This window comes from Cariama cristata, unplaced genomic scaffold, assembly GCF_000690535.1.
Source record: "Cariama cristata isolate BGI_N322 unplaced genomic scaffold, ASM69053v1 scaffold1632, whole genome shotgun sequence".
Taxonomy (NCBI): Eukaryota; Metazoa; Chordata; class Aves; order Cariamiformes; family Cariamidae; genus Cariama; species Cariama cristata.
The window spans coordinates 30,645-55,760 of NW_009605305.1; the positions used below are offsets into that span (position 1 = coordinate 30,645).

Consider the following 25,116-nt stretch of genomic DNA (forward strand, 5'->3'; position numbering starts at 1 on the left):
GCTTCTTGGACTTATATAATTCTACATAGCAGATTTGATTCCTAGAAGTCTACCTGTTCTGATAAATAGTCTCGCTCTGTTTCTGAAAAGATTTTTTGTAATAGTTTTATATCTGCATATTTAGCCAAGTTTTTTGAATGTCTGATCCATTCTCCTTGTTTTTATTGGCTTTTGATGAATCTGATGATAGAAATGGATCTCAGACTAATCTCGCAAATTTGTCTTCATTACTTTTGCAGGTTCTTAGAAAATTTCGAGCACATGAGACCAACCTACTTATTGCTACTAGTATTGTAGAAGAGGGTGTTGACATACCAAAATGCAACTTGGTGGTGCGTTTTGATTTGCCCACAGAATACCGTTCTTATGTGCAGTCAAAAGGAAGAGCTAGAGCACCAATTTCCAATTACATTATGTTAGCAGATACAGACAAAATCAAAAGTTTTGAAGAAGATCTTAAGACATACAAAGCAATTGAGAAGGTATGAGATCAAAGGAACGTGCCTGGTTTTGTTAAATATAGTATTTTTTAAGGGAAAAATCTCTCATCATATTCTGTTCTTGAAATGTTAAGATCCTCAGAAACAAATGCTCAAAATCTGTTGATACCAGTGAAACCGAAACTGAACCTGTTGTTGATGATGATGATGTATTTCCACCTTATGTGTTGAGGCCAGATGAGAACAGTCCGAGAGTTACTATTAACACTGCTATTGGACACATAAATAGGTAAGAGGCATATTCACTTTTTACTACTTATCTTTGAATAAAAGGTTTCTTAGCCTGTCTCACAACATGAAAGCATAGACTGGGGCACTGTATACATTTCCTCTTAGGAATCTTGTCAGCATCTTCTCTCCCAAAGAGGTCACGGCGGTTTGAAGGGATAGTTTGCTTTTTGTCTCTTTATCCTACAGAGATTCTAGCTCTGATAATAGATAGTGATGTCAATTCCTGTTTAATTAAAAGCTACCCTGAAAACATTGTTTTGAATGGGTGGTAAGATTATTTTTTTGGTGGTTTTTTTTTTTGTTCTTGAGAAGCTAGCTTTAAAAAGAAATAAAGAAATAAAAATGACTTGTTAAAACTGTAGTAAAACCTTCCAGTTCTAATACTCATATTTGTGATAGCAATCTGTTGTCATGTTTAAAAACAAAAATATAGTAAGCTGAACATAATACAAGTCTACAAGACAGGATGGTACGCTTCCAAGGGAGCTAGCCAAATATCATCTTTGTAAGGCCATGGCAATTGGAGGAGGTCCTCAGTGACAGGAAAAGGTAAATGTTATGACACTTCAAAAAAAGGCAAGGAAGAAGATCCAGGGAACTACAGACTCGTCAATTTTAACTTAGTCATATGGAATATAATGGACCAAGTCCTCATGAAAGCAGTTTCCAGGCACATAGAGGAAAAGAGGATTGACAGCAGCCAACAGAGTTTTATTGAGTGCAGTTTTTACCCAGCCAACCTTGTTGTCTCCTATTTGATGAAGTGATTGACTCTATGAACAGGGGCAAAGCAGTGAATGTCATTTACTTAAGTAAAGCTTTTGATGCAACTGCCATAATACCTTAGTAACCAAATTCTTGAGATGCAGACCATTTCGGTGGACTGCCTGGGAAATTAAACCTGGCAAAGCAGTCAGATTTGAAGGGTGTAATGGTAGACAGTTCAAAGGCTAGCTGGCAGCTGGTTATGTGTGGCATTACTCATGGGCCATTAGGAGGTCCAGTACAGTTTAAAATGAGCACGTTTGCATTTGACGCCAGGCTGGGAGAGGGGGAAGTGAGTGCAGTGAAGGAAAGTCTACCATTCAGTGGGAGAACCATGATAAATAGGAGGAATAGGACAACAGTAAACCCAAGAGGTTAAACAAAGACAAATGCAAACTCTGGGACATGAGATGGAATAGTCTTGTGCATCATTACAACCTTGGAACCACCTTGCTGGAGGCCAGTTTTGTTGTAAAGGGCTTGAAGGTCTTCTGCTCAGTAGTTAGTTGAATATGAGTCAGCAGTGTATGTACTCTTGCAGTGTTTAGTATGGCCTGAAATCATCTTCTGTAGTCTTTACACCAGTAAAGCAAGATTCCACTGAAATGTGTTTAGGTTTCACTTTGCAAGTTTTGATGATTTGTAAAATGTTTTGTCAACTTAGGTACTGCGCTAGATTACCAAGTGATCCATTTACACACCTAGCTCCCAAGTGTAAAACCCGAGAACTACCTGATCATACATTTTATTCTACTCTCTACCTGCCAATCAACTCACCTCTTCGAGCTTCAATTGTTGTAGGTATTTGGGGAAGGAAAAGCATGGAAATAAGTGACTATGTTGGTATAGATGCATCTGTGCCATTTCTGCAATTAGTTTCATTTTTGTTAATGAAAATCACTTTTTCTTTTCCTATATTGTGCTTTGTAACTGTATTTAGATCACCGTTTGTTTCTGTTATGATGTTCTCCAGCAGTTACTGTTTATTCTGAAGGCAAGAATGCTTAGATATTCTTCCCAGTGCCTTGTTTTTTCACACATTTATGTATCAGTTGCAGGAAAATGTCCTTTATTGGTTTTGTTCAATAGTATGTTGAATTCTTGTAATTTTGTAATTTTGTCTTCTGCGGAAAAACAACATAAGCCTGAATATCTTCACTAAACTGTCATCAATGTATCTTTTTAAAAAGTTTTGCTTACCTAATATGTTTCTTTTAAATTAAACTAATTAAACATACAATAAGTAATGTGTTAATCAACCAAAGTTTTTAAGAAATATTTAAATGTTTATAGGGTCCTCCAATGAGTTGTGCAAGACTGGCTGAGAGAGTTGTAGCTCTTATTTGCTGTGAAAAACTGCACAAAATTGGTAAGATCTGGAAAAGCAACACTCTTTTGGTAAAGAATGTTTTATAATTGAGAAATTGAACATGGTACGAATGTTGTGCATATACATGCATTTCTGCTATAGCCATCTACTATGGCTTCCTTTCTCTTGCCTTGTTTTGTGATAAGATCATGTACTTGCTAATTTAGCTTACACCCTGTAAGCTAAAGTTAAATTTTCCAGGGGAATCTTGTTATTTAGTGTATTTTTTCTTAAACAGCAAATGCAATGTTAATAGAGGACACACAGATTTTGACATTGAATATACTTAATAAAGGGGAAAAGAGTTCTTGTTCTCTAGAAGATGTTGATTATAGGTCAGGAACTACATCCTGCAACCAAAAAATAACTTATTTTTTGAAGTGAATTGTAACAAGTTAAAATATAAAATACACAGCCCTAAATTTATTGTATTCTCTACTGTAACATAAGTCATGTTCCAGAAGTAGGACATTGCAGGATTACTTCAGCTCTTTTGTCTCTAGTAGGTGTAATGGAGCATGTTCTTTATTGTAGAATGTTTTAAAGAGAATTCCGTGTTATGGGTGCTTTGATGAAGTATAGTAGTATTTATGTATCTTTTAAGCAAAAAATATTTGTAGGTCTGGGGTTTGTAATTTTTTTTTTCTTCTGAGTTAAACCTTTTGATCACTGAATTCATACCAAGAAGTATATCCAAGAATAACACTGTGATGGCTCAACTCAGTGTTGAGAGTGCACATTCAAGAGTAGTAATTCCCTTTTTTAGAATGATACAGAAGTATAACTGTTCCCTCTTTCTTGGCATGACTCCGTGTAAGTGATTTTTAAAGGAGTATTTCAGTCGCTGATTGTTTATGGGCAAAAAGAGTTCATTTTTCTTGGATATTTTCATTACAGAATTCAATTTTTTTAATTAAAATTTCAGAGGTTTTTACTATAAATAAGTATTTTTGCAAAAAATTCAACCTTTATCACTCTTTCCCCAAAGTTACACTTTCAGAGCCTTGCAGTAATAAGTATATTTTAAAAACTTAGGTGAGGTGTTTTCATGAGCAATCACATCTACTGCAGAGTATCTGAAGGAATCAAGAATTTATTGTTCATAATGCTATTTCTTTGTACTCTTTCATAATATTCAGGTGAACTGGATGATCATTTGATGCCAGTTGGTAAGGAAACAGTTAAATATGAGGAGGAGCTTGATTTACATGATGAAGAAGAAACCAGTGTTCCAGGAAGGCCAGGCTCTACAAAACGAAGACAGTGCTATCCTAAAGCTGTTAGTATCACTCGCTGCTGTCCACATCTCTGATCACATGCTTTATGTACTGATAAGACAAAATTGCCAACTCTTAATCTTATCTGATAAGAATCTTTTACAACAAGTCTTGCATTTATAGTGGAAATATTTTGCAGTTTTAACTGTATGGAAACTTGCATTGTTATGTGAATGAGCTTATGGGACCATATACTTTGGAAGCATGCCTATAGTTCAAAGAGTGTACACTTTCTGTAAAGCTTGTTAACTGTATTTGCCTAGTATAGAAGTAACTGGGAGGAAGAACTGTCCTGCATTGATAATCTGTAAAATCTTTAATTTCTCTGGTAAATATACTAGAGCAAATAAAGAATTACTGACTTTCTAGACAAATAATTGAAGATTGAAGGAGATGCCCAGGGAGTCAGTTATCTGCCAGGTGCTACACATGGAATATTTTTTTTTTCTGTTTTAGATGCTTGGTTTAGATTGGTGACTTTACTGGTCAAACAGGGAATTTCATAATTTTTGGTTTAAATCTTAGAATATCAAGTACACTTGTAATATTTTTAACTTTTAAAATAGTTCTAAATATTATACTTAATATGCTAAAGGGGTCACATGAGATACTTAATAATGCAGAGCTGTAATAAATAACTTATCCATAGATCTGTTACAACAGGTTTCAGCTACATCAGTTTGTAGAAATGGACTTCTTAGTATATATGCGGGAATGTCAAATACTTTAAAAGTATTTGTCAGAGTATTTTGCAACTACTCTGGAATCTTCCTTCTTCCCTTGCAGTTGTTACAGGTTCTAAGGTCCTTTGAATAGGACAGGTAGCTCATTCAGAATAGATTGCATAGTAGCTCCTGATAATCTTTGTATTTCATGGAGAAACTGATAGCCTTCGGTCACATGTGGGAATGTCAACATGTGCACTCACAGTAGTAGGCTACAGTGCTGTGTTGTACATTCACGTGCAGCCTCAGTTATGGTGATAGCCCTTAAGTGATTCCATTCTTGGCATCCTCCATATGCCCGAATTTTATTTGTGGTTTAAATAATTGGTTATTAGCAAAGCTTAGGAAGGGATACTGTGGCATCACAGAGTATATTACAGAGGGAACGACAGATTAGAAAACCTTTTTCTTGCGAGACTTCACAAACAGTTAGAATCTTTGCACAGTGTTTCTTGGTGCTTCTTGTTACAAGTGTCTTTCTCAGTCCGCTTACCTCAGTAGTGACTGTTGGAATAGGGGTGACTTGTAAAATGCACGCCTATGTTATCTCATTCAGAAGAGTTGCTTTGTCAAGTGATGCGTCATTCTTTCTCAGTTATTTTTTTAATACAGAATGCAAGAATACTTTCCCTTGCTTTAGTCCCAACTTTTCACATCTGGAAAAGAAGCTTTGGCAAATGTTTAAGGTCTACAAGATCCTCTTGGGCTTAATATAGTTATTAAACTTATGAGTAATTTTCCATTAAGCCAAGGCTGTAGTTTTGCTACAGTATAACTTTAAAATCCAGGACTACATGTATTGCAATTTAGTTTTAGATAAACAGGAAGGTCATTTTTGAGACCTACAAAGTAAACTCCTACCAAACATAAACCATGGTTTCTTAAGGTCTATGACAAATATGAGCAGCAGAGTTAAAAGTGCTTGTGGCTGTTGTGAGTGTTCACATCTGCAAGCCAGAATTGTTATTAGAAAACTTCTATGGTGTATTGCCTGGCAAAGGGGCAGTGTATCAAATTTTGTTTGTGTGTTTGTCCCAAGTGTATAACAAACATTTTTGATACTTTTAAACAGTTCTGGTGGGGAAAAGAGTCCATGTTAACGAAGCTTACATGAAAATTGAATTACTGGGATGTAGGTTTTTTCTATGTGCGCACATTTTTGATTTTTTTATTTCTTTCCTTCCCCTCCCCCCCCATTAAGATCCAAAGACCTTGGACATAAGATGTGCTCCAGAGTTACTGGCTAAATACGGAAGTTGGCATCAAAACTTCAGTTGTGTTTGTGGTGAACTGCTGTCTCTGTTTGACAGTTAGACTTGCATTTCTAACACAGGGTGGATACGGAGGAAGTTTGGGGATGTAATGGAAGTTCCCTCTTGCCAAATAGGAAGATCTGGGAGCATTGTGCTCCCTTGATGCAAGTGTTCAGACAGATCTCATGGTTGCCAGGCCAGGCTGCTGACCAAACTTTTTTGCTTAAGTAAGAAAACATTACTTAAGTCCAGATTAATTTTTTTTATTCCTCATTTTTAGCAATACCTTTCCAAATCCTTTGAAACCTTGTTCAGAGAATAGTCTTTAGGTAAATTTTGCTGATTTTATCATGTTAATGTCTTTTTTCTTTTTTTGATTTTTAGATTCCAGAATGTTTGAGGGATAGTTATCCCAAACCTGATCAGCCCTGTTACCTGTATGTAATAGGAATGGTGTTAACGACTCCTCTACCTGATGAACTCAACTTCAGGAGACGAAAGCTATATCCTCCTGAGGATACAACAAGATGTTTTGGCATATTGACAGCCAAACCTATACCTCAGGTAATGAATCTAGCTCCTTTCCTTGTGTTACATGCCTTACAACCTGTCATTTTCCACCGTTTCCCACCCCCAGACTGAAGAGTTGGAAATTACCATAATTGCTGCTTGTATCAAGTAACTTCCAGAAAATAAGCAATAATATCCATCCAGTCCAATCACCACTTCCTTTTCTGTCTTTAATGATGGAACAATCTGTTACACTTTTGCCAAATTTTTGTTTTACAATTTTACTTTTTATTATTTTGCAGTGGCTAGTTCAAAATGTTCTTCCTTTTTTGTATGAGGTATCATAGGAGTGGCATATCAGCTACAGAGACGGGCTGCAGTGCTACCTTATCTATATGAAACTGGTAACAAGTCCTCTCAGCATTCCTAGTCTGCAGCAGCAGATGTTAGTAGGCCATCTTAATCGAAATTGGCACCTCTTGCTTTGGAAAATTTTTAATAGAAAGGCATTTTCTGTGGATGAGACTCAGCTGAGGAAGATTTTTTTCAAGTTGTATATTCTGTTGTCCTCAGAAGAAGACATTTCGGGGATATTGCTGGTTTTCACCATAATTCTCCATAATGGAGGAGATTTCCTTTTTTATTTGATCTTATAGAAAGAGAAGAGCTGTAAAACACAAGGAGAACTGTTGGAAAAAAAAAAAATCAGTCATTCTTTAAGCCTTCAAAATCTCATCTATAATTGAAGGTCATCAGAGGTCAAAATTCTGATCTAGTCTGCTGTGGAGTCAGGCAAGCGCTACCTCAGCATCTGAACTAAACAGCCAGTACTCTGTAGAGGAATCCTACTCTGGATTTTCTCTCTTGATTCTTTTGGTTTTTTATTTAGATTCCTCACTTTCCTGTGTATACTCGCTCTGGAGAGGTTACAATATCTATTGAGCTTAAGAAATCTGGTTTTACTCTGTCTCTGCAAATGCTTGAGCTGATAACGCGACTCCACCAGTACATTTTTTCACATATTCTTCGTCTTGAGAAACCTGCACTAGAGTTCAAACCCACAGAAGCGGATTCAGCCTATTGTGTTCTACCTCTTAATGTTGGTAAGAACGGAGCTCTTGTTTTTTAGATATTCACTTTGAATTCCTTTAGCAACATATTTGTTAATGTTTATGTTAAATTTCACGTGTTAGCTGTAGAAGTAATACCATATGTGGTAGTTTGAAAATTTGTCAGGTGTCTTTTTATTAGTTCTTCACAATTCCAAATTAGTTTTAACTTGGTGATGTGAGTTAATTTGTAGTAGGTTTCAGCTGACTCCGTAAGGGTCTAAAATCATATATATGTCTTATTGAAATTTTTTGGAAATAATCAAATATGTGTATAGAATAAGAAGAAAATTTTGTAGTTTACAACTCTCCCCTGAATAACAAAGTCACACATTTTCCTTTTTAAGTTGATGACTCCAGCACTTTGGACATTGACTTTAAGTTTATGGAAGACATTGAGAAATCGGAGGCGCGTACAGGCATTCCCAGTACACAATATACAAAAGAAATGCCTTTTATTTTCAAGTTAGAAGATTACCAGGATGCAGTTATCATTCCACGGTGAGTACTGTATGCATATTTTAGGTATCTACCTATTCTATTTGTACAAACACTTGTAATAAGGGCATGTTAGTCTGCAACAGAATTGCTTGTAAGAAATGTATGCTGTTAATCTGAAGGTGTCTCAAATAATTTAAAGTTATTTTTTAGTCAATCGTTAATCTTATATAGTAGGATTTAAGTGTTTAGGCCTCCCAAGACTCATTACCTTTTTATTAGGAATAGTAGAATTCACCACAAAACTTAGGTAATATTTTGATAAGACATTGCGACTTCATCAAGAACTGTCTTACTGAAACCAATTTTAATTTGGAAGATTGAGTGGGAGTCCTGTTCTCTGGTTACTGCTTATTCACACCAAAGGCCTGCCTAAGGAAGGTATGCTGTTGGTAGATGGAAAAATTAATAGGTGAAAAAGACCAGTTAAATGAATCTTTCTATTGAGTGGTATTCAGAGGAGAAATTTACATCATTTTATGTACTGGCTATGCAGAGATTCTCCAGAATTGGTAGGTTTTGTGGAGACTTAATTGTTCCCTATGTCATGTTTGGCATGATGTGAAAAAAGAAAATGGACTGACTAGTTTTTGTGTGTATCTAGTACATTATAAACAACAGTAGTTGCAGAATATATCTGGAAGATAAATACTAGTACTTTGTTTTGGCCTCATCTGTGTTAGACTTTTTTTTTTTTCTTTAAATGTCTTACTACTAGTGCTGATGAATAGTGTGGCAAAAATGGTAGTGTAAAAAAGTGGTGATGGACCATAACTGTGTATAAGCATTACTTCATGTGATCAGAGTTAATGCTGTAAAAGTAGCTCATAGGTGGTACAAATTAGCACAGTTGCTGGGCTTCACAATGAAGCTATAGTATTTCACCTGTTTGAAGATCTGACCACAGTGAAGGAAGCTGAAAAGACTCATTAATAGTGTGTTAATTTTATTTAGAGATGTCTAGATATTGGAATAGAAGCTTAAAATGATAGATCCAGCAGATCAAAGTATGAAATAAGCTAATATGCAAATCTAAATATCAAATGTTGATTTCATTATAGTTGTTTATTATTTTCCTGTCTCATTTAGTATTTGAGTTAGCTAAACAACTGGTTTCTACAACAAAAAAACCCACCAACCAAAAACCTCAAGTCAACTATTTAACGGTTTATCGCTTGACAACTTTAGAACATGAAGAACTTAGCATGAGATTTACTCTAACGCTGTAACATATGCCAAAATATTTTTAAATTTCTTTTAGGTATCGGAATTTTGATCAGCCTCATCGATTCTATGTAGCTGATGTATACACTGATCTTACTCCACTCAGTAAATTCCCTTCCCCTGAATATGAAACTTTTGCTGAATATTATAAAACAAAGTATAATCTTGACCTTACCAATCTCAACCAGCCACTGCTGGATGTGGACCACACATCTTCAAGGTAGCAGCAGTCATATTTGTGTTTGTTTGTAGTTTGATAATAAAATGTGGTTGGTTTGTTTTTAAATTATGGGATAAAGCTGAGGGCTTGTGTTTTCCAAAATAATTACCGATTTTTTTCTTGAGGGATACTTAACTTATCCTATGACAACTGTAACTTGAGTCCATTTTTTTCCAGCGGTAACTGTACTGTCACTTCACAGTGTGTTCAGGTCATTACTTTAGAAAGTTTAGGCTAGTAAGTTGTATTCGTTAATTATGTATTTGCACTAAAGTATTTTCACATGGTTTTTAGACTTAATCTTTTGACTCCTCGCCATTTGAATCAGAAGGGGAAAGCACTTCCACTAAGCAGTGCTGAGAAGAGGAAAGCAAAGTGGGAAAGTTTGCAGAATAAGCAGGTAAAATAGAAGTATCTAATTCAAGTTGCCTTTCTGTTAACAGTGATCTGACGGCTACCTGTACAAGTAAAATTCTTTTCTTCCCCCCTCCTCTCCCCAGATACTGGTTCCAGAGCTCTGTGCTATCCATCCTATTCCAGCATCATTGTGGAGAAAAGCAGTTTGCCTCCCCAGCATACTTTATCGCCTGCACTGCCTTTTGACGGCAGAGGAACTAAGAGCTCAGACAGCCACTGATGCTGGTGTAGGTGTTAAATCACTTCCTGCAGATTTCAGGCATGTATTTTTTTCAATATGTATTTTTCAATGTTGATATCTGACTTCCAATGAAGTCAGAAGGTGGAAACTTAACTATTACTGCATGAATTTAAAACTGATACCCTTTGTTTAACTCATGTCAGTCTTCAGTGAAACACAGTTTAAAGAGACTTGATTGTGAATGGTGAAGTTAGATGCTGCAGTCACTGTTCTTTTCAGAAGAACGTGGCTTTTTTTGAACATGTATGTGCATGCAGAGTCGTCTTGTCTTGTGATAATTTTTGTTGTTAACAAAATCAGCATGTATCTTTACAGATACCCTAACTTGGACTTCGGATGGAAAAAGTCTATTGACAGCAAATCCTTCATCTCTATTCCTAACTCCTCTTTAGCAGAGAATGAAAATTACTGTAAGCACAGCACAATTGTAGTCCCTGAAAATGCTGCACATCAAGGTGCTAATAGAACCTCTTCTGCAGAAAACCATGACCAAATGTCTGTGAGTTACAGAACATTGCTCAATGAGTCGCCCAGTAAACTCCAAATTGATGTCTCAGCAGAACTTGCAGCAATTAATGGCGTTTCTTATAATAAAAATCTTGCCAATGGCAATTGTGATTTAGTTAACAGAGACTTTTGCCAAGGAAATCAGCTGAATTACTGCAGGCAGGAAATACCTGTACAACCAACTACCTCATATCCCATTCAGAATTTATACAACAGTGAGAACCAGCCCAAGCCCAGCAATGAATGTACTCTACTGAGTAATAAATACCTTGATGGAAATGCTAACAGATCTACCTCAGATGGATGCCCCAAAATGGCAGTGACCACCAGTACTTCAAAAGCTATTAATCTTTCAAAACACAGAGCAGATTCTGAAAAGAACCCTTCCAGTGGGTACTCCTCAAAAACTCTTGGTCCTAATCCTGGTCTCATTCTTCAAGCTTTGACTCTTTCAAATGCTAGTGATGGATTTAATCTGGAGCGGCTAGAAATGCTCGGTGATTCATTTTTAAAGCATGCCATCACTACGTACTTGTTTTGCACTTACCCTGACGCTCATGAGGGACGGCTGTCATATATGAGAAGCAAAAAAGTAAGTAGTAGCAATCTAATGATACTATGTGAAAGGCATGCTGTAACAAGCCATAAAATAAAAATTTTACTAGAAGATTGAGTGGCAACAGGTTGATTTAATTTCACAGCTTTACTGATTATACATTGGGTAGCATGCATATTAGGGATAAAAATGCGGGACTACACGATTAATGTTGCCGTAACTGTGATTGATTGAAACTGTTTTCTGCAGTTCGTTTTGAAATCTAAACCAGCTGATTACCAGCCTAAGAAAGGACAGGACTGAAGAGAACTAAAAGTTCTGGGTTAGTGATGATGTTTGGTGGACTGAACACTAGAGTGGTATTGAGTAGAAAACCTTCAACAGGAGTGCATGAATGCAGGATTGAGTTAGCAGCACAGAGCCTTAGGTTGTAGCTTTATTTGACCTTTCCTTTGTTTCCTCAATAAGTTACTTTCCTTGAAAACTTTTAGCATGATCTTACAGGAACACTAAAAATGAAACAACAAAATAGTGTTACAGAACTATTGCATCAGAACTTTTGAAAGTATTTTAAAGTCAATATAAACAGTAGGGAGCACAATCTTCAGTTCTACTGCTGTTTTTAAATTCTGGAGTAATCAATCATGTGAAAGTTAGTTTTGTTTGGTTTTTTTCCCCCACATAATGTGATAACTTGAATTAAATGCTAAGGATTTGATTGTCTACCTGTAATAAAATGCATCACTCTGAGATTTAAATGATTGAGTAGTTTAATCTTGGAAAATAAGGAAGGCTAAATAAATTGCATGGTTCAAATAAAGGAAGTGCTTGAATATTCAAGTTCAAATTCCAAGACTTTAAAAACAAACATGGAAAGTGTGTTCAAAATGAGAAACAAAGATCAGAACTTGATAGTTAAAAAGGAAAAGGAAGTATGTTTGTGTATGTGAGAGTGCTTTTTTCCCTTCCCTTTATTTAAAAGAATTTTAGAGGCTATCAAAATAACATCTGGATTATGACTTAGTAAGATTTGTTATACGGAACTGTTTTAACACTTTCTACTGCCAAGGTTTAGGTCAATCTACCCATAATAGCAATAATTTTTCATTCCAAATCTAGTCTGAATGTTCTTTATTAATACTGGTAATTAATGACACTTGTAGTGTTAGAAGTAGCAATAATTTTGTTTTGCAAGAAGAATTTAATCTATCAGATTTCTTTAACTGAAATTGTTGCACCTAATATGCTTGGCCTTAAAAAAAATAATAATTGGTATCTTGCTGTGAGTTGGTTGTACTATATTAAGAAAGCTGAACTCCCTTTTGAGAACTAGAAAAAATGCATAGTGGTACAAGATTTGGCTTGATGTATAAAATGTTTTGCTCCTTTTGCATTTTAACCTATTTTTATGTAAATGAATGTCCCGAAGTTTATCAGAATGTTTTTCTTGAAGGTCAGCAACTGTAACTTGTATCGCCTTGGAAAAAAGAAAGGACTGCCTAGTCGTATGGTGGTATCGATTTTTGATCCCCCAGTCAATTGGCTTCCTCCTGGTTACATCGTAAACCAGGACAAGAGCAACACTGATAAGTGGGAGAAAGATGAAATGGTAAGACTTTATTTAGCTATGTTGAGGAATAAGTATTTGCATGTCTGTATTCTCTCACCCCTACCTTCTCCCACCCCCCAGATACTTTGCTATGTTTTGAGCAAAAAAAAGTACATCTGTATCTTTGTTTCCTTTCTAAAACTTCACTATAACTTATGGAAAATTAGAGGAAAACTGATCCTGAATAGAGTCCAAAGTAAGGGAACTTACTGAACATCATCCAATAATGACTATATATATTAATGGGAAAGCAGATAAGAGAAACTTTTTTGCTTGTAGTTAGAATACTCTCAGGAGCTTTTCTGAAATTTCTCTTGGAAATTGTAAATGGAATTATCATTGCTGGTTTTGCTGTAATATGTATAGGCAAAAGACTGGTAAATAATGAGTTCAGTTTTATAGAATATATGAAAAGGAGTTGCTGTTTTTCATAGTCCTGAGGCAGAATGAAGATTAGAACTGGCTTGAGAAAATGTTCAATATTGGTTGCTGTCAGCTACACCATGGGTATGACTCAGAGCTACTTCTCATCCAAAATACAATGCTGGCTTAGACACCCTCACTGTCTATCACCAAAAGTTTCAGGATGACAAATCTTAGTGCAGAAAGATTCAAATTATTTTCTGACTAAATTCATTGTAAGTCAAGAGTAGAAGTGCATGTGTAAGAAATATCACTGATCACAGCAGTCAGTAACTTAATCTTTAGATGTTTGAGACTGGTTTGGGTGTCGGGGGAGGGATGTGGAGGGATTTTTTTTCTTTTTCCCAGTTCTGAAGAGCACATTCGGATTGTAGAACCACCAGAGGGCACATGAGAGGACTGTTAGGTAGATGCACTGCGCAAATAAATGTTTATTGCAGAATAAAACAACCTGATTATTGTGGTTCTGTATTGTGCCAAGATTTCATTTCAAAGAGACTTACTACTGTACCTTTCTAAAGATAGCATATTTGGGTTAGGAGCTAATCATTGATTTTTAAAAAGCTTTCAGTTCTCTGTAATTCTTCAGTGGCCTCTTCCTTTTTGCTGGTCTCTTTTTATTTGTAAATAAAACACACAGTTTCAGACCAAGATACAGACAGTGATACAACTAAGAAGTGGTTTTTTTGTGCCAAGTAGATATTTTACTTTCTCAGATGTAAATTTCATTCTCTGTCCATGGGCTGATGGCCTATTACTAGGGCTAGAAATCTCATATCATTATGACGAATTATTACTAAAACATCCTAGTCAAATGTTGGTATTTTTTTGTGTTATCAAGCTTTATTAAGAGGAAGGATCTTCCTTGGTTCATTTGATCAAATAGCTGATTGCCAAAAAGCTTGAAAACAGCACTTACATGTATGTATCTTCAGCTTGTAAGTGGACACAACTTATCCAAAATCAATCAGTATTCTTTGTTTTGGGGTTCATAGTTAACTTTTTTTCATCATTAGACAGCATATAAAAAAAAATCAACAATCAGAATTACTTCCTGGCTTCTTTACCTACTGTTCATTCTCATCAGTTAGAATTTTATTATTTTTTTTATACAAGAAGCAATGGGCAGACTGTGTTACAGTATTTCATATAGCTGTCCTGCTAATTAAAATTATTTTAAGAAACTTGTGAATGAAACGGTAGTAAAAATTAAATCTGTCATTTGTGAAATCTTTGCGAAAACAGATACCGAAATCTGTTTTGAAACACCCATATATGTGAGATGGGTAATTACAGCAGCAAAAATTCTTTTGACAAAATGTCTAAACTATGAATTTCTGTAGCCACTTTATCTTCCTCTCCTCTCATTACTAAACCTGACTAAGTCTGCTGAGGAACTTCGTGATCTGTTTGATCCTTAGGTGGTTTCAAGTGCTGCCTAGTGCACCTTACAACTGCCACCCATCCACACCTAGAGCTGTGCATTTGGCCCAAAGGGAGAGGTCCCCAGTGGTAGCATCTGGTTCACAGATTTGCAAGATTAAATGACTGAGACCTACAATATGACATACATAGATTGAGGGCACATACAGGCTGTTTCACTTGATTCAAAATGGTGTTGGCTTTCAGGACCCAATCCAGAAATGCTCTTTGAATCTGATCTTGCTCCTATCAAATCCAGTGGCAGAATTCCCGCCGACATTGATGATGCTGTATTGAGCCTGTGAATAGTCCTTTTGATGCTAGGAAGACTACTTGTACATTTAACTAATATGTTAAGTGCTTTCCTGGATTGGGGCAACAGCAAATTGTATGGCATTGTATGGCTTGGGCATATCTGTTTTCAATTTATAACTTACATCAGTCCATACCAATTTGCTCAATATGAGCAGGAAAAAGACATGAGACATCATTAGTTTTGCTGCTGTGGGTATGTATGTTAAGTATTAGAAAACTAGTGACAACTTTAACTTTTCTTTTAATTAGTTAAGGCTGTAAGTATAGCCTGAAAAAAACCCAAAACTTTAAACAAATATGTACTTTTTAAAAGGATAGGATTAATACTAGTTATCCTTTGCATTGAGGAGTTATCCTACTGTATGATTTAATATATATGTTAATATTCAGTTTAAAAACAAACAGTAAAAACCTGTATTACAGAAGTGTGCCACTTTTTCTGCTTTTCCATTTTTAGACATGCTATATTGAAATCCTGGTGATACCAAATGTATGATAAACTGAAGAGATTTCACGTTCATTAAAATTAAGAATTATTAACTTGTACTGTCGTTCTCACAGAACCAAAAATTGGCTTGTATCTAACATGTAATAAGCAGCAAGATCACTTACTGAATCCCCAACACATGCAGTCAAGACTGTCACCCACATAAGCATTAGATTCTTGCCAACTAACTGGTATTAGACTCTCTTTTTTGATCTGTAATACAAAAATCACCTACACTGATACACTAAACTTACTTTCTATTAGTTTCCCAAGTAGACTGAATTGATTTGCAGCTGTGTTTGAGAGCATAGATAAATGTATTTTGCTACTTTAAGTGACGACTACTGAAGAACCTAGGGTAAAGAAGTTCTTACAGTTGTTTCATTGAATGCATTTTCCATTTGTGTGTCCCAAAACTGAGATTATAATGATTGTGACTATCCTGCGGTTCCCTTAGTATTTGCCATAGAAGGATGTAGAAAGAATCTTCAAAATTACATTGATTCAACATTTGTAATAGCCTTACGTAGCAGCCAGAGAGAAGGATGCACCCAAAACTGTTTCTTGTACTTCTCTAAATTTGTTAATTTAGAATTCTTTCTTTCGTTTGCTTTGGTGTGCAAGTGTATAACGTTTAGTGGATTTAATGTTTTATGTGCATCACATTCAAGTATAAGTACGAGTTCCTATGAAATGCAGCATGTGTTATATAAAGAACATATGCTATTATAGGTTAGTAATAAAGAGGTTGTATTCCAAGGCAATTATTCTAGTCTTTGAATTGAAGTTGTATTGTGCGTCTGATCAGACAATGTAATTGGGAACATTAAGAAAAAATCAGTCTTATTATTAGCAGACACTACTCAAATCCTACTCCTCTGACAGTTCTGGAATAAAAGTTTCTCATTTCGCTCTTCGGTATTGTATTTTTTGTGTTCTTTCATAGACAAAGGAGAACTTGTTGGCTAATGGTAAACTTGATGATTATGATGATGAGGAAGAGGATGAAGACCTAATGTGGAAGTTACCTAAGGAAGAAACGGACTTTGAAGATGATTTTCTGGAGTATGATCAGGAGCATATCAAATTCATTGATAATATGTTAATGGGATCAGGGGCTTTTGTGAAGAAAATTTCTCTCTCACACTTTTCAACCACTGATTCAAACTATGAATGGAAAGCACCCAAAAAGTCATCCCTGGGTAATGTTCAGTTTTCATCAGATTTTGATGATTTTGACTATAGCTCTTGGGATGCTATGTGCTATCTGGATCCTAGCAAGGCTGTTGAAGAGGATGATTTTGTAGTGGGCTTCTGGAATCCATCAGAAGAAAACTGTGGTGTTGATGCAGGAAAACAGTCTATCTCATATGACTTGCATACAGAGCAGTGTATTGCTGACAAAAGCATTGCAGACTGTGTGGAGGCCCTGTTGGGCTGCTATCTGACCAGCTGTGGTGAAAGAGCTGCTCAGCTTTTCCTGTGTTCATTGGGGCTGAAGGTGCTCCCTGTAATTAAAAAGACTGATTGGGAAGGCACTTTGTGTGCTACCAGAGAGAATTGTAACAGTGAGCAGAAAACTCTTTCACCAAACTCTGTTTCTGCTTCTATAGCTAATTCAGAGCCTTCTCTGTATAAAGACCTGGAATATGGCAGTTTGAAGATTCCACCGAGGTGTATGTTTGATCACCCAGATGCTGAAAAAACCCTAAATCACCTTATTTCTGGTTTTGAAAACTTTGAGAAGAAAATAAACTACAGTTTTAAGAACAAGGCTTATCTTCTTCAGGCATTTACTCATGCCTCATACCATTATAACACCATTACTGGTAAGTTGTCTTAAACAAGCTAGGGTTTTTCCCTGTATTGAAAATGCAAGAGAAGCCGTATATGCTGTGGTTCCATACGTACTCTTTTTCTAGACATCACATGTTACTTAAAGAAGTCAGTAGTCTCTGAATACAGAATCTTAGAAAATAGCATCTTGCCCCTTCTCTAGTGGGGGATACTTGTTGAAGCTGTATCTCAGTGATTATTCATATTTTGACTTGAGACAGATAGAAGATTTACTGAAGCCTAACCAAATTTGGGGAAAGAGCAGAATTTTTCATCTCTGATGGTGTATCACTAGTTGTATATGACTGACATTAGATCCTCATTTACCCAAAATAAGTTCTTGTAGAACTCTGGAAAATTGTAGTGTACTTCTAAAAGCAGCAATCATGTTTTGTAAATGTATTTAACAACTTTATGCCATTATTTAATCCCAAGAATGTTACCCTTTGACTGTACTTCTGAAGATTAAAAGTAGACTATACAGCTTTTATTAACGGAATAGTCTATAGAATAGCAAAATATGAAGACTTCCCTTTGAAGTTGTGAATTGGAAGGCTTAATTTAAGTCTAGGCATTTTATTCAGTAAATATTTAAAGTCAAAGTATGAAGCAATTGACTAAATCAGACTAAATAGTAATTTCAGGTTAACTGCTTAATGTTTCTGTGCATGATCTCATAAAAGATTTTACAGCAGTACAAATATGTGTTTCTGTAATCTTGAATTACTTTTGCTTATACTAATTAATTTAGTATTCATTCATTCTAAAACTTTAAATATTATCCTATGATAATATGCAATTAAAAACACACCATGGTAAAATGCCAACCCTATTTGAAGTGAATGGCAAATTCCTGTGCAGTCAGCAGTCTGAATTTTTCCCCATAGTGAATTGGTTCCTTATTCCAAGGAGTAATAAAGCTCTGCTTTAATTAAAGAAATAAGTCATTTTGAAATGTTAGTACATTGAGAAACAGTTCTGACAAAACACTGAAATGCTCCTTTGGTTTTTCATTCTAGGTAATATTACCCTCATATATATTTAGTTTTTACAAATATTTCACAAAACATATAGAAGATAGATGATTCCTTTTTATATATATATACTAACAAACAGAAACCTTGACAGATAGTGTCTAGATGAAATTACATTGTTGGTAGCAGAAACTTTTGATTCCATTTCTGTTTACCAAGTAAGGCAACTGTGAATTGCTGTTACCTGTAACTTTTTCTCTTAAGGAGTAGCTAGCAGTTGAGATCTGGCAGCATCTTAGGTTCAGCTGCTATAAAAGCAACTTAATACTAGCTGTTTCACTCTCATGTTGCTTTTGTAGTAATTTTGTCTTCCTTCCTTCCTTCTCTACCCACCTGTCCCTGTTTGCTTTCAAGAGGGTTTTTTGCTTTTGTTTATATTCTAAACATAGACCTCCATAGCTCTCCAGTCCCACATCCCCTGTCAATTTTCCAAACAGCAAAGGCTTGGCAATTTTAATTTCCAGTTTAAAAGACCCATTTTAAATGGAAATCTTTGTTCAGTGCTTTTTGAGAAATCTAAGTATGTGGCAAATTAGATTAAAAATCTCAGATTGTATGTTCCCCCTGATTTTAATACATTGATTTCTTTATTAATTTTTTTTGAGGTTTAATTGCTATCATTTTCAGATCAGCCTGCTGGTGGAATCTTTTTATGTTACTTTTTTGATGTTTTTCAGCACAATGTGAAGATCCTGAGTAAAAGCATTAATTGATTATAAGCACAAGTGTTTGCTAGCCTTAACATTTGTTTCAAAAGTGACTTTATTATTAGATATAACCTCTGTCTTTTCTGATTTTTTTTTTTAATAATTCAGTAACAGTCTCTTTAAACACAAAGATACCTGTTTTTAAAAAACAGATTGTCTTCTCTGAGCATTGGTTAGTTTGTGTAATTTACATGGCAGCGTACCAAACCTGTTCTCCAGAAAGGTCTGGAAAGAATGTGTGTATTAAACTTAATTGTGTTGTTCATTCTTTTATTTTCAACGCTTTAAGATTGTTACCAGCGCTTAGAATTCCTGGGAGATGCAATTTTGGACTACCTCATAACCAAGCACCTTTATGAAGACCCACGGCAACACTCACCAGGAGTTCTTACTGACCTACGGTCTGCTCTAGTCAATAATACCATTTTTGCGTCATTAGCTGTAAAGTATGACTACCACAAGTACTTCAAAGCTGTCTCTCCTGAACTGTTTCACGTTATTGATGACTTTGTACAGTTTCAAATGGAAAAGAATGAAATGCAAGGAATGGATTCTGAGGTTAGTGGAAGTAGAAGAAATGTGTTTGGTATCTGATTTGAACCATGTCACTGGATTTCTTAGTGTGATGTGCATTTTTGTAATGTTTTAGTTTTATACACACAGCAGGCAAAGAAGCAGGCTCCCAGTAATAAAGGATGCAGTATGCAAAGTAAAATACAATCTTCAGAAAGTGTAAAGTCAATAGGAACATTCAGGAAATAATTAAATTGAAACTAGTTTGCCTCTAGATTTTTCTGTGGCACTTGATTTCAGTCACTATTTTGCTTTTGTCTGTTAGAACAAGATGGGGGCGGGGAACACTTGGCTTGCTTTCTTCACTGACTGATTGGAAGCACTACTCTACCATAAAATTGTGATGAAGAGTTACTAAGTCATGTAATGCTGACTCAGGATAGAATATCCATGCAACATCATGAACAATATTACCTTGGCGCAATGCTGGGATTATTTAATGTAGCACACTGACAGAGGTGTCCACTGTTTTTCTTCTAATGATTTCTTCTGGAGCAGGTGTTACCACACTGTACTCAAGTGTGTTTGATATGCTCCTAAGGGCTTTATGTCTGCTAGCCAGGGAAACATTACATGCATCTTTCAAATAAACCACTTGAAAAATAGTTTAACTGAAGACCTGCAAACACAGACCTGTTATGCAGGACAGCTAATGATAGTGAACACTTAGTTGCTGGAGAATGGACTAAAACTAATTCATTTAGATAAGCTGCTGAGAAAACGTATGAGAGTAAAGGCCTTGTGAGACAAGTTCTAATCAGAGCCCTGAAGAGATGGACTTTATCATTTCTTTAAAAGTGTTATCCAGTAGATATCCCTAATAGTTTGTCTTCCGAAAAACTGTGACCAATCTCTTAGAAAATATTCTGTCTGAGAATACTCCAGCACTAAACAAACATGTTATCTTTGTCTTTAGTAATTTCTTCTTTGTGATATACAATTTAAAAGCTTTAGAATCCAAATACTTCAGTTAGTTATATGTGTTTTCAGCCCATGCACTCTGCAACAGAGTGAAATCCATATGTTTTATGGGAAGAGTCAGAAAACATTGACTAAGAAATTTGTCACTGAAATTTAGGTAATAAACTGTTTTACATCAGAGGATCAAACTCTGCTATCTGCCTTGTTTTGCTCACAATATGAGTGAAAAGGCTAAAAACTTTTTTTAAGAGCTCATAGTACTGATTTTTGGCTTTGTTCATTTTTTGCTAGTATGCAAAAAGATTGCCTAGAAACTTCCACCAAAGTTGCAACCAAATTATGTGATAGCTGTTTCAAATAAAATTCTTGTTTCATTCTCCCTACGCCTGCTCCCTATCTTGGTCTGGCACTGAATTACTGAAACTCTTATTTCATCACAGTTAATGCAAGAGTCTTTGTTTCTGCAGTTCATGCCAGCTAGACTGGTTTCCATGTGTGTCTCCACGTCATCTGCTTTTCTTTTTTCAAATCTCACTCCTGAAACATCTGTTGTCCCTTGCCTTATAGCTCTTAGTTTCTCTCTCCTTCTGTTGTTTCAGTATAACTCAAAAGTGCTTCAGTTTGCACTTGGTATGAAATACGCTTTTCAAAACAGTGGAATTTGGTTTTTAACATCAAAATTCCTGTTTGGAGTGTGTACACATCAGGTCTGACTTCTTGTTTGATTTATTTTAGGTAGAAATGTTGGGTGGGACTAGTTTATGAAGTAGTATGGCAGCTCTTAAGAGGACTCAGTAGGGTTTTAAACCCCAAATAGGGACCAAATGGAGGGAGAGGGTAGCTGCTGGGGGAAAAGACCAACAGAAACTGACTTCTCTTTAGGCAGAGGAGAGTAGTGGTCAAAAACTTTGTTTTCAGGTTACTATTTTTGGACTTAGGTGAATGTGTATTATATGTGTTTGAGGTATTTTTAGTAAAGGATTAGATTAACTCCAGACCTCTCAAGACGTACTGAAAGTTTAGTTTTAATAATGAGAATAGACTATTGTCTTAAATTAGTAGCATAAAAAAAAAACAACATTGCCTGCTACATTTAAAAAATACCTAAGTGTGCCTGTTAACTCAGTCTGATGTTGCTGGTTATTAGTTATTAATGGCTTATTTTACTAATGCTTGTTTCATCCTTGTCTTCTGGGGTAAATGAGGTAAGGAAAGGTACATCTGACTTTCGTCCAGAGATCAAACTTATAGATTTTAAAGCCTCTTTCTAGGAGATGTTTAATGTATGAACCCTTCCTTTGTTATGAGTATCTTTCTAGTATTAACTGATAGAGCTAAGTCTGTTTCTTATTGGAAAAAACAGACCCATGGTGAAATCCCATGGAATTACTACAGGAGGAATTCACAAAGCATATAAGGTCTCTGTACACAATGGTGTTTGGGATTATTTTTTTCACATTTGAAAAATGATATATCCAGCAAGTTGGTTTCATTGGGGAATAAAAGAACAATTTCACTGTGGAAAGTTGTCAGTGAAAAACTTAAAAAGGAAGCAGCTCAGGATAGGATGTAAGAGAGCTTACATTTCTGAAGATTTTTGTTTTATTTTAAAAGAAGTAATTGTTTCTCTCTCTTCTGCTCCCATTCTCTCTCCCTCACCCTCCTTGGCTTTTTTTAATTGCAAACAGCTCAGAAGATCTGAAGAAGATGAAGAAAAAGAGGAAGACATTGAAGTACCAAAGGCCATGGGGGATATATTTGAGTCCCTTGCTGGTGCCATTTATATGGATAGTGGAATGTCTTTGGAAATGGTTTGGCAAGTGTACTATCCAATGATGAGGCCATTAATAGGTATTGTCAGCTTTTAGAAAAAAATTAATAATTAAGTGCCATCTGCTATGATGAGAACAAAGCTAATTTATTTTTTTTTCCCAAATAGAAAAATTTTCTGCTAATGTGCCCCGTTCCCCAGTGCGAGAGCTGCTGGAGATGGAGCCAGAGACAGCCAAATTTAGGTAAGAATACACTTCCTTTGGGGCACACTGTCGTAATGTGTTTTTAGCTGTGCTTCATAAACTACTGAGGATTTTAAATATCATGAATTACTTCTAATTTCTTTTGCACTAAGCAGCTAGCATGATCATTGTGTTCACTGATTTTCTTTTTTTTTTTTCCCTTGTCATAACTTTCTGAGAAAAGTAATGATTTCTGTTTAACTATACTGCTTCAACTTTTGTAGAAAAGAGAACGTAGGTCTCTTATTTCACATTAACTTGCCTAGGCAGTAAGTAATTCTTGTGTATATTTTTGCAGTCCTGCAGAAAGAACTTACGATGGAAAGGTCAGAGTAACAGTGGAAGTAGTAGGAAAGGGAAAGTTTAAAGGTGTTGGCAGAAGCTACAGGATTGCCAAATCTGCAGCTGCGAGAAGAGCACTACGAAGCCTCAAAGCAAATCAACCTCAGGTCCCAAACAGCTGAGACTCCTCTTAAAAATAAATAAAATGGGGGAAAAAAACACACATACAAATAAAGCAAATTTTTAAAAATGTTGATGTTGAGAGGAACAAATTGGAAGACAGAATTTAAAGTTTGTTTGATAACAGAATAGATAACAAAACATTTAACATGTATAAAATTTTGGAACTAATTGTAGTTATAGTTTTTTGCGCAAACACAATCTTGTCTTCTTTCCTCACTTCTGCTTTGTTTAATCACAAGAGTGCTTTAATGATGACATTTAGCAAGTGTTCAGAATAATTGTTGTCAGGTCTTTTTGTTTTACTTTTATTGTCAGTACAGCTTTGCTTAGTGTTAGAAGGCCAGGGAGCTTATGCCTAATGCAGTTGCTAGATTTATATATAGTAATCTTGAAATTCTTCAATCTGTGCACTAGTGCCAGTCATAAAGCAGTTGATAAACTGTACTGGATGATTGGGTATAAGAAAGAATAAGTGTGCCAGTATTCTTCTCTTTTTTTCCTTTTTTTTTTTCTTTTTTCTCTCATGTCATCTTTTTACATTAAGATGGCATTCCCAATCATTATTGCACTTATTTGTTAGGGACAGATTTTAATTGAAATGGCTGGCATACTGGTAGAATGAAACTTCCGTTCCCTTATGCCACACAGTCTTGCATAAAAAAAGGTTCTTGCCTTAAAAATAAATAAACCCTCATTAATAATCTTTAATTTCTGATCTTTCTTGGAACAAACTGTTTTTACATTCCCTTCATTTTGTTATGCATTTTACAGTGATACAGCTTTATATTTACAGTACAACTCATTACTATAGCTGTGACTTATTACAGGATTATAACAGAAATTGTATTCGTATATATGTAATTAGGTTATTTTTAACAATTCTGAGGAGGTGGTTAGTCTACAGTTTTTTTTTTTTAATACCATAAACAAAATATGGTCTTTGGCTAAAATTCCAATTTTACACAAACCTGCAAGCTAGATAGTTCCAGTACTGGAAACAGTAATGAATAATTGCACAGTGCAAACTGTCACTCTAACAAAATAACCTTAGACATATCACACCTAAAATATGCTGCAGATTTTATAGTCAATTGGTTACGTATTTAACAAACAGAGCACCTTTACACTTAGAGATATTTCCACGTAAATTTCTTACTGTACTTTTCAGAGTTGCATGCATATTTCACCTACCAAAGCTGTGCTGTTAAATAACATGAAAGTTGATGTTTGAGATATAACTGCCGTACTTTTGATACATCTGTGATTTAGGTCCTTAATTTAGAGAAACTAGCTCATTGGTGTTTTGGTCTACTGGGGTTGGGGGGAGAATCATACCTTTATTTTTTAGGTTTTGCCTATACTTCTTTAATTAGATTTTTTTGTAGGCACTCTTCACTTAAAATACCTCAGTTCTTTTTTTCTTTTCCTTCTTTTTTTGCATGCATTGGTTTTTTTTCTGTTTTGGTGCTATGTTTATATATTATGCTTGAAATTTTAATTTTTTGCACTGTAACTATAATACCTCTTAATTTACCTTTTAAAAAAGCTGTGGGTCTCGTATTCCCACCAGTATCAGTAGAGGTTTGCTGCAATTTTGCCCTGTTAATTATGCTTGAAGTTTGAGAAAGCAGAGCAAGGTGTTTTAACGTTTTCCAGCACAATAGTTTGAACTTGATGCTGTGTCTTATGTATTAAATTACAAATAAATACTGTATTTCCTGCTTTTAAACCCTATCCCTTTTTTCACAAATGCACACTAAAACAAAACAAAAACTGTCAGCTCTTGCTTTCTTAACCAAAAAATAAAATAAATGCCTTAGTGACAAGGGGTAGACATTAAGCTTTTCTGAAATACAGTTTTCAAAAGTTCATACATTTTCTATCTCAGTCATTTTTCATTCTGCAAA

The 25,116-nt window shown here is 35.4% G+C and overlaps 1 protein-coding gene across 2 annotated transcripts in view; it reads left to right on the plus strand.

Annotated features, from left to right (window-relative positions):
• DICER1 (dicer 1, ribonuclease type III) overlaps positions 1-23,869 on the plus strand; it is a 46,794-nt gene extending 22,925 nt beyond the window's left edge. Inside the window, exons 11-28 of one of the 2 annotated variants that reach the window (XM_009695884.1) lie at positions 240-482; positions 575-729; positions 2,161-2,293; positions 2,790-2,865; positions 4,005-4,144; positions 6,505-6,684; positions 7,520-7,733; positions 8,087-8,240; positions 9,499-9,681; positions 9,976-10,081; positions 10,182-10,357; positions 10,655-11,438; positions 12,856-13,011; positions 16,605-17,487; positions 19,525-19,793; positions 22,418-22,580; positions 22,669-22,744; positions 23,043-23,862. In XM_009695884.1, coding sequence (XP_009694186.1) covers positions 240-482; positions 575-729; positions 2,161-2,293; positions 2,790-2,865; positions 4,005-4,144; positions 6,505-6,684; positions 7,520-7,733; positions 8,087-8,240; positions 9,499-9,681; positions 9,976-10,081; positions 10,182-10,357; positions 10,655-11,438; positions 12,856-13,011; positions 16,605-17,487; positions 19,525-19,793; positions 22,418-22,580; positions 22,669-22,744; positions 23,043-23,208 — 4,257 coding nt within the window. In that variant the 3' untranslated portion in view covers positions 23,209-23,862. Of the gene's footprint in view, positions 1-239; positions 483-574; positions 730-2,160; positions 2,294-2,789; positions 2,866-4,004; positions 4,145-6,504; positions 6,685-7,519; positions 7,734-8,086; positions 8,241-9,498; positions 9,682-9,975; positions 10,082-10,181; positions 10,358-10,654; positions 11,439-12,855; positions 13,012-16,604; positions 17,488-19,524; positions 19,794-22,417; positions 22,581-22,668; positions 22,745-23,042 lie in introns of both variants that reach the window. The other variant, XM_009695883.1, reaches the window with a different exon arrangement.
• The last annotated feature ends 1,247 nt before the right edge of the window (positions 23,870-25,116 follow it).